The sequence below is a fragment of the Phalaenopsis equestris genome, unplaced genomic scaffold (assembly GCF_001263595.1).
Source record: "Phalaenopsis equestris unplaced genomic scaffold, ASM126359v1 Scaffold000878, whole genome shotgun sequence".
NCBI lineage: Eukaryota > Viridiplantae > Streptophyta > Magnoliopsida > Asparagales > Orchidaceae > Phalaenopsis > Phalaenopsis equestris.
Genome location: NW_018165318.1, coordinates 1,130,764 through 1,141,197, shown reverse-complemented (window position 1 = coordinate 1,141,197; position 10,434 = coordinate 1,130,764). Strand labels below are relative to the sequence as shown.

Here is a 10,434-nt window from a genome sequence, read left to right as displayed (position 1 = left end):
TATATATATATATATATATATCTGTGTGTGTGTGTTTCCTCTTAATTTTTAATCTTACTAAATATATCTATCCTAAACATAGAGAGGAAATAGTTTTGAAATAAACATAAATAGGAAGAGAATAAAAATTAATTAAGGAGTTTCTCAAATTATCTCCAATTAATGCATCCTTCACTCCTTGGATGATCAGCTTGGGCCCATCATGGAAGGAGGCCAATCCTTCTAGATTTCTCCACTCCCCCTTATGCTGAGTTGTAGATGTTGTAGGGACCTAGGCTTGGTATTAAACTCTGAGAAGTTGATTAAAGAAAGAGCTTATGCCTTGAGATGCTTCTCGAACTGAGGTACACAAAAAAGACTCGAGGCTTAAGCCTCACTGTCACCAATAAGTCTTATGTCCTTTTCATTTGAGGCACATACTTTGAGGCTTTATGCCTTGAGATGTTTAGGCAACGCCTCGAGCAAGTTATGCAATATATATATAGTGTTGAATTTTTTTTGAATTAATATATTTTTCCATTTTTATCTTGTTTTACCTTCATATCTTATTATATTCTGATTTGATGTTAGGATACTAATATGTGACATTATTTTATATTTCATCACTAATATATATATATATATATATTGAAAAAGCCCAAGGGCTAATTTATTAAAACGGAAAAAATATAAAAATGTTGTATGAGAGAGCTTAAAAGAAAATTCAACTCACACAGTATAACACACAAACTCAAATAAAACAAAAATACATAAAGATAAAAAATCAAAAAGCCACCAAAGAGCGCAAAAGTGCTAGAGACATCTCACTTTAGTCCTTTTTCTGCCTCTAGTTCTCGGAATTGAGCCTGCTAACAAATTAGTAAGGTGAGTGTCATTGCCCGAAGTAACCAAAGTATCATCCATCAGATTCCTGAGCTCAAATAGGTCTCCATTATTCTTCTTCCTCCTCGATGGTAGACTCGCCATTCCTCATTCGATGATTGACTCATTTGATCAATAAATTGTTCCAAAATTAGTTGGACAGGTGTAGGCTGTTGCACAACATGATCCCCATGAACCCGAGTGACAGATACAGCTTGCTCGACCTGATGAGGCGGTAGTGAAACAGTAGAAGTATTGCAACCTGTAATAACAGTGATGAGTTCTAAGGCAAGTGGGGTCTGAAGAATCTCTTTCTCACCCACGATAGGAGGTTCCAGAGACGGCTGAGTGGTTGTAATATTGTCTGCGAGACTACTGATGTCTTCAGGGGCATTCTTTTGATGATCAATATTGTCAATAACTTGGAGTTGATCAGGAGGAGATGAAATTACTGTTTCTGGCGGAGCACTGTGCTTTTTTGGTCTGAGGTGTGAATGTTAGATGGTGACATTAAGAACTGGGGTGACCGAACATACGACAGTTTGAACATTACGAAGGAAAAGACTCAATCACTACCTTCTGCCAATACCCATGATACTGTGTGCCCAATAAAATTTCCTTAAAGAAGCAGATAAATTGATGTCTCTTTCAACAAGTACTCTGGCTTCTAATGGACGAGAAATATTGAAAGTAGGAATGTCCGTTTTGAGTGGCTTACCATAAGCTGAGGCAATAGCGTACAAAACCTTTTGAGTAAAATAATAAAATTTTAGACCAGGGAGACGAAACCAAACCAGAATGATCGGAGGTTCCGTCTGAGAGTCAAAATTCACAGACTATTTCAGAATCTTCATTGCTCTGTTATTAATCCAGATTATCCTTCTAGCAAATAAACGCATGTAATCTTTTTCATTATTAATTTGTATGAGAATATGTCTTTATCTAACAGTCCAATTTTCCACTCATCAAGCTCAAATCCTTTACGAATCAGCTCTATTTTGGGATGACCATACAAAAATTTCTCAACTAAGTTCAGTCGACAGAAGGAAATAAGTTGAATACCTTCAGCTTCTGTAAAAAAGATGACAGATTTCCTATTATTTATTCCAGGTTTCTTGATATCCTCCTCCCACTCAAACGAAGGAGGAAAAAAGCACGATTTTGGTGTACCTGAGGCGGCGTTGACACTCGCAAGAGCAACAACATACGATCTGTCCGAAGCCATCCCCAATAGATGGAGATGTGGCGTTAAGAACAATGAAGAAAAAAATGAAGAGCAAAGCCAGAATCCAGAAAGTCCAAATCCAGAAAATAGGGAGCAGGAGCGGAAACCTCGAAAATACGCCCTGTTCTTAAAGCCCAAATCTAGAAGTGGCGCAGAAGCGGACGCAGAAGCGCAAGACACCCCTGTGGAATCACGTCGAGCAGAGCGCAAACAGCTCGAGCAGAGCGGCGACGAATGAGACAGACGCAACCCGCCGAATCCAAAGAGGCAGGGGACGCGAGAAGGCGGAGAAGTCGACGAGGAAGGTTAAGATAAATGACGCGAGAAAGCGGTGAAACAGACGCTAGGGTTTGCCGTGAGGCGAAACCCTAGCAGAGCGGAGACGATGCATCAGTGATATATATATTTGTCATTGTCGAGTCTCAAATCCCGAATGCGAAAAGTGTAGGATTGTGTTAGATAGCCTACATCCAGTGTAAAATTTGTCAAAAAATTATGATATGAAAATTCACTTAGAGATAAAATGTGAAATAAATATATACGTGATAGGGTTGGTGTAGCTCCAGTGGCGGATAAGAGTAGAGAGAGTCATCTTAGATGATTTAGTCATTTTAAACGCCGATCATCTGATGATCGTGTTAGGAGAGTAGATGTTTTAGATTCGACTTATGTTAAGAAAGGCAAAGGTAGACCTAAAAATATGGGCATATTGTGTAAAAAATGATCTTAACCTATTAGATTAAATAAAATATGGCACTCAACAGGACTCAATGGAGAAAAAGGATTTATGTGGCAGACCCCATTTAGTGGGACAATGGTTTGTTATTGTTATTATTAAAATCATATTGGATTTCAAATTAATTTATAATAAGCAGAAAATTATACTCAATGAAGAACTATTTAAGTTGTCAATATGGTAAAATTAGATGATAATAAATATGATTCTTTTGAAAATAACGAAAGCAAACATGAAGCCACTGTGCATCTTGAATTTCATAGAATATTTAAATTTTAAGTGCATATTTACTTAGAATCACATTTCAAACTTCTATTTTATATCAATTTTAAAGATTAAGATTTATAGTTTGTCTTTGTAATAATAAACTAAATAAATACATTAATGGTTTATGTCATATTTATGTTATATTTTGAATTTTATAATTTTTTTTAGGCTTACACTTGATCTGCCTTGAGGCTTATCCGCCTCACTAAGGCAAAATGCTTTGTTTCCCGATTTCGCCTTTTTAAACTTTACAAAAAGGTATTTTTATGTCAAGTTGATGTAGTTCACTCTCCTTGTTAACTTCTATTGAGATGAGAACTTTGATAGTGGTCAATTTAACAACTGGCGAAAGGTTTTTTGATAATCAATCTCTAGGTTTTTTGATAATCAATCTCTTAAGTTTGATTGAAACCTTTTCCAACCAATCTAACTTTGAATTCTCATTGGCATCTAACTGGCCTCACTAGTCTAACTTTGAATTCTCATTGGCATCTAACTGGCCTCTTATCTTGAGGAAGTTTATTAAATCATATGCCATTATAGTTTAGTGATTGAATCTTCTCTTCAAATGCTTTCCTTCATTTTGGATTTTTAAGAGTTTCATGAATGAATTTAGGAATCTGCACATTATCAGAATTAGATACAAAAGTTTTATACGGTGGATAGTTTTTCATAAGTTACATACTCTTGTATTGGATATTTAGTTCTTTTTTTTTGTTGTCAACACTAGAAGAGGAAGGAGATACTTTTTGAGTTTTAGACGCATCACCCAAAATTTCAGGTGAGTGGGGACCCAGTTTTTGGCTTGGGCAGTTTCGTCTTTGCAAGTTGCCTTTCTCCTGCTTAGGGTTGTTCTTCCTCCTTATTTACACACGAAATTCTTTATTATGAACTTCAGGTTGGGTTGGTTGGACTAGGATATTTTCATGTTGTGGTGTTTGGGAGATAGAGGGGCTCGGTGAAAGAGAGGTAGGTTGTGAGACTATGTAGGTGTCATTAAGTGCATCCCAAAATTGATCATCATTTGCACTTTCACCTTGAACATCAGATTTGGGTTAGTAGCATTGATTTTTTAAAAAATGTGACATCCTTAGAGTTGTAGTTTTTTCTGGTAACAGGTGAGTAGCACTTATAACCGTTTTTGTTGAAGACCTAAGAAAAATATACTTGATGGATTTAGGATAAAGTTTTGTGTATTTTGAAGAAAGACCCTGAACAAAAAATACTCAAAAAAAAAATTTAAATGGTACAATAGAAGAGTAAGCTTTCATGTGGGGATAAGTAGCCATCAAGACTTTAAATGGTGTTTTGAAATTAAGTATCGTACTAGACATTCGATTGATAAGGTATATTACAGTAAAATTTGCTTTCCGTTAAAATTTTTTTATAACTTGAAGATGTTTGTTCTTTTTCAGCTTTTCTATGGGGCATCAATATGTGAACTCACATGGATGGTTATATTTTTTGAAAGCTAAGATACAATGATAGAGTTGAATTATTTCTTTGCATTATCAATTTTGGATATGAATTTTGCATTCGAATTGAGTTTGAATCATGTCATGAAAGGTTTAGAAGACTTGGGTTGTTTTAGATTTTTTCTTTATTAGAAATACTCAAATAGTTTTAGTGTCAGCATCAATAAATGAGACACACTATTTAACCTCATTTAGGGTTCTTACTTTTGAAGATCCCCAACTATCACTTTGGATAATAGAAAAAGGATGTGAGTGTTCATATTAGGTTATGGGTAAAAATTTCTGGTGTGTTTGGGAAGTTTAAAAATCTCATAATGATAAATACTATATTTTTTTATTAATAAGCAAATGAGGATATAACCCTACGCTATAATTGAAACTAGGGTGACCCAAGTGACAATGCCATAACATGACTTATTTTTGAACGGATATCGAATCAACAGACTCAGAGAGCTAGGACCACTTGTGTGTTCAGAGAGACTTTATTCGAGCAGGTTTAAGCCTTTATGCATTCTAGCAAGGTCAATCACATTCCTCTAATTCATCACATGAAATTTACGAGAGTTTGCTAAGAATTTAGTTATACATTTTATATCATATGTAAACCTACTAATTGAAATTGACTTACAGTCCAACTGCGAAACATATAAAATAGAGAAAAAGTAATATCCCGAGAGCGCTCCACATATTCTTTTCAAGGAAGTTTTGAATGTGATACATCTGCAAGTCTAGCAGATCTAGATGTAGAAGTCTCTTGATAGCTGACTAAAACATGGATGTCTCTAGCCATATGATTAGAAGCTCCCGAGGCTATGATCTAAGGCCTAAATCTCCCACTGTTGGAGAGATGAGAGAATGATATATTTCCTTGGTTCTTCTTGAGGCTGGTGTGCTAATTTCAATTACTCCCAAGGAGTTTCTAAGTACTTCAAGTTGTTCCTTGGTGAATGGGTCAGCCAATCCTTCAGATGTGGTGGCAGCATCGGCCTTGCTCTCTTGATCATTCCTTCCTTGTTTAGGTTTCCAATATGTAGGCTTTTCATGGAGTTTCCAATATTTTTCTTTGTAGTGCCCAATTTACTTAACAATAGTCATATGTGAGACGATTTTTCTTGGACTTTGAGTCATGAGAAGAGATAGGATTATAGAGCCGAGCTTTCAACACTAGATAAACATTAATTTTTAGCATCATTAGCTTCTTTCTATTCTCTTCTCTTCTACTTCAGCAAACAGGTAGATGATGGACTTTATTCTCATGATTCTCCTTCATCCAATTCTATAGTCGCACCAGAAATTTGATAATTCTCTTCTCGATGATTGATTTATACATCACGACATCATGTGGACATTTCCACACGTCTCAAACATATCCAATTAGAGCCAATACTTTGTCCAGACATTAAAATATTGAGTGACATTTAGCTCACCTTGACGAAGATCATATAATTTGGCTTCAATCACAAACAACTATGCAGTGTTCTCAATGTCAGAATAAGTTCCTTTTGCAGCCTCTCATATTTTTTGGCTGTTTTGTTGAGCATGAAATTTCTCTTACTTCGAAGACAAACATATGATTTTAAATTTTGTTCGTGTGATGGTTATGATCTGTGAGCTTAAGAGCCGTTTCATATCGTGTGAGACGCATCACTTTTTTTTTTTAACAAGTGCACATAAATGTGTATTGTGACCAATGAAGGAAGTTATGACCATTGAGTTTATGGTTTGTAATAAAGGAAGAGAGTTCAGGGGATGTTTGGATAGAATTTATAGTATGATTCAGAACTAGCCTCTAGAGTAGAACTAGATGTTTTCATTCTATACTTGGTCATAAACCCCATACATGCCTAGTGACCGTTGCTTGCTGCATGAATGGAGTCCAATCACTATAATAAGGATTAGATGCCTGTAGGCTAGTTGGAGGGATTCTGACGGCTGCAATGAGGATTTCGACTGCTGGATGGCTGCTAGGGAGGCTCCGACTGTTGTAGGAGAGAGTGAATCATAAAATGCTAGAACTCTTAGTTTGTTCTAGCCAAATGTGCAGAGATGTTGCCAAATGTGAGGAGACGAGACCTACAATCTCGTTTGATCTCGTTCGTGAGGAGATGAAGTTGCGTTTTTATGGAAGAGTCGAAGATGAGATGACTTGTGTGTTACGATAACTCCAAAGATTTCTATTGGGTTCTGTGACTGGTGCGCACAAGAGAGACAGAGGTGGAGATATCGCTGGAGACGGAGACGTCAAATACAGTGTCGTAAACAATGTTAAAGTCAGAGAACAGAGACACTGCTGAAGGTGATGAGGATCAGAGTGTTGTTGAAGACGTAATCGAGATGAAGTGAATGCCTCGATACGAGGTGTAGAGAGGCCATGGCACGCTTCGACCTCGAAAATGAGCAGTTGCTGCGACCAAGAATGAAGATGAAGAAGGATTCTAAGGTATGCTATGATATTATGTAGAAAAAAATGAGAGAAGGAATACTCACGTAATTCTTATTACCAATCTTCAACTATAAGGCTACATATATCGGGAAATCAATCCCTCCTAATTGACAATCTTATCACATATATCTAGCTTAAACGTAGAAAGGAAATAAGTCTGAAATAAACATAAACAGGAAAAAAATAAAAACTAATCAAGGAGTTTCCCAATTTGTCTCCAATTGATTCATCCATCATTTTTTGGATGGTTGGCTTGAGCTCACCATAGAAAGGAGGTCGATCCTCATAGATTTCCATAGTTTTAAAATATTTAATTACAATTAGAAGCTAGACAAGCTTGTGCACATATTTCCTTGAAACGTGTGCCACCTGGAACTTGGTGCATTCAGGGTTGACCTGATGAAACCAAGGGTCTTATAAGGTTAGTCTTAGGTAAAGGATCACTACAGAATCTTCCAATTTTTTATTGAAGGTCTCGAGGAATTTCCTTTAAAATTGTAAAATTATTCATTTTTTGAATTATGATTTTGAATTAATTTGGAAGCTCTGGGTGCTTGATACTTTATATAACTATAAAATGAGTTTTCCTAACTCTGCCCCCATCTCTCTTGGTTCCACCATTGCTTAATTGGCGCAAGTCGTAATCGTTAAATACATCCCAAATATGCTACTGAAGAACACTCAACTAAGGACATGGGTGATAGTTAAGCTTGGTTTTGTATACGTAGTATTATTGAGAGATGAAGGGTCAAACTGATCAATATTTAATGTTTTTTTATCCTAAATAAACCTAGTTGACTTAGTTTGTCAACAAGAGAGGGTTTGCAAGCTATTTATTGTAGTTAGTTTAACCAGTAGCCATAAGTTGACTCTTATTAGATATTTTGAGTGTTTAAGGATGGCTAGTATACTTCATGACAATTACTCTCAGTTGATGAGATGCTCAAACATGAACGAAATAATTTCAGGGAGACCCATATGGTTTTGAGTGGTTTAAATATATTCTTACATGATCACCGATGCTCAACACATGGGCTTGATCGATTCATATTGGGATTGGCTCATATTTAGTCTAGGTAGTTCAAATTGTGTTTGATCTTATATCTTATTGAAAAAATCCGAGCAGGTGTGACCTACTATTCTAATTTTGAAAGGTCCTTGATTGTTGTTTACAATTCTAATTTGATGAATGTTTGAGGATTGAGGTGTTAGCTTACTTTCCTTTTTAAGGCTAATTATTTACGTGTTTTTCTTGTGATGTTGACGATACAAGCAATCTTAAAGGTATGTAGGGGATCTAATTTATGCCATTTATATTTTAATTTGGTATTGATTTGATGTCCAAGGCTTATCACTCTTAAACAACTTGAATTTTAACTTTGGTGTTTGATATTTGATATGCATTTGATGTTTGAGGCTTAAAAATCCGTTTATAAAGTTGCCTAGAACATTGTATCTTACTATATTAACTTTAACAGTGCTTAAATACTCAAATGTTGGATTGGCTCATTGGTGGGACTTATGATAGGCAAGACGGAATGAGGTTGTACATCAGTTGTATTTTGATTTGAATGGATTGTGCTCTGGATGTAAGCTTGCTTGAAGACAAGAAATTATAACCCATGTTTTTAAAAAGTTCATTAGTATTTATGATCACTGTAAAGAACTTAGGGGAGTTTGACAATTCACCGACAATAACACTAGTTTTACAACCCCAATTCCTTAGAAGTCCCGATGCTTTGATTTGATTTGATGTTTTGATGTCTGATTGAACTTTTACTTGAGGTTGAGAACTTGTTACTCGTCTTATAGTAGTTGAGAGTTGCAAAACTAGGGATAAAAATGGCCCAAGTTTAGGTCTTGCATCTATTTTCCTAGAGAGGCCCTAACGATGGGTATTACATCCTTAGTCAACAGGCAAGGCAGCTCTATGATTCAAACTTAATAATCATAGATCAAAGAAGTCCCGAGAAGGTCTTGTTTGTGCTTACCTTGCTTGACTTTGTCATGATTTGATTTACTTTGTTTTGAGTTGGATTTGATTTGTTTTAGTGACTGATTGTGCCCTAAAGCAATGCACCTTGCATGCATGGAGTTCACCTATGATATATCCCAAATTAGGGTTTTGGAAACACTCTGCGCTAATCAGTGTAAGACATTTGACCTCCGCGGCCTTTGTAGCTTCTTTGGGGATTTGGACCAGGTGTTCTTCTTAAGAAAATATTCAATCATTAATTTATTACTTTTGTTTTCATTGGTGGTCCTTGGAATTATGAATTTCTAAAACTAAATTGTATGATTTCAGACATTGCATTATTTAGCTTTATAAAAAACTCTAGACTCTATGGCGTTTTGCATTAATATATCACCATGTTCTTCTTGAAACGCCTTTGCATGGTCCTTAACATGTGAAATGGTTTGAAGACAATTAAACATTGTTGTTTTGTCTTGGAATTTCAGATGAATCCTATCTGAAACACTTGAAATACAGATCAGTTTGTTTTTAAAAGCTCAGTATAGAATGCATGGGCTACATTTAATAAGTTACTTTTTTTTTCACAAGAACTTGAGCCTAAAAATTATTATCTTTACATTTCTTATGGTTTTCTAATTATGCTAATTGTTTTTCTTTTCCATTATAATATTGCTCTAATGAAAAACTCAATGTTGTTTCCTTTATCATATAGACAGAAAAGGTTGATTTGGAGAATACCCTTGTTACAGAAAGTCAAATACAATCAAAAGAGCATGAATCTGCGTCAACATCAAGGAATGATAAGGGTAGCGGTATGGTATTTTTTGGATAGTTTTTTTTTTATTTCAAACATTTATTTCTATTATTTGCTTGGTGGTATTGATTTGTACCTACTATTCGGTTCCTTTTTAGTAGATAGTTTCATGAAACTTGTTTTAGCTTCCCAAGTTCTTGGACTTAATGGGAAACCTTTTTTTTTTCTATGAATAAGGCAACAGTGGACGACATCACTGAGCTGATTATGTATGTTGAATTTGATATCATAATCTGCTAGATTTAGTCTTTTCGAAAATTAGGCTGTCTGCTTAAATATATATTGAACATAATATCATGATCTATTCTGTTTGTTGGGAGAGATGGATGCCACTATCCTCTGAACATTTAACCTCTTAGATTACGAACTTTTGGTTTGAAACTAGCGTTCTTGATCTGGAGACAATGTAGTATCGTCATAAGTTGCAGAATCTTTTGTTAAAAGATTGAAAACAAAGAAACATTAGAAACTCTGTAACCATGGTTATGGCTTGGGAATTTTTTAACAATAATTTAAACAAAAAAGTTGATATTATTAAATTACCAACTCAATTTGTTTGTGATTTACAGCTAGATTTAATTCCTGGGCATATTCAAATTTAGGGCTGTAAACGAGCCGAGCTTGAGCGAGCTCAGGCT

The 10,434-nt window shown here is 35.3% G+C and overlaps 1 protein-coding gene across 1 annotated transcript in view; it reads left to right on the top strand.

The window, feature by feature from the left end:
* LOC110032133 (oxysterol-binding protein-related protein 1C) overlaps positions 1 to 10,434 on the top strand; it is a 54,852-nt gene that overhangs the window by 4,928 nt on the left and 39,490 nt on the right. The window contains exon 2 of the mRNA XM_020735657.1: positions 9,695 to 9,794. Within this exon, the coding sequence (XP_020591316.1) occupies positions 9,695 to 9,794 (100 nt within the window). The remainder of the gene's footprint in view (positions 1 to 9,694; positions 9,795 to 10,434) is intronic.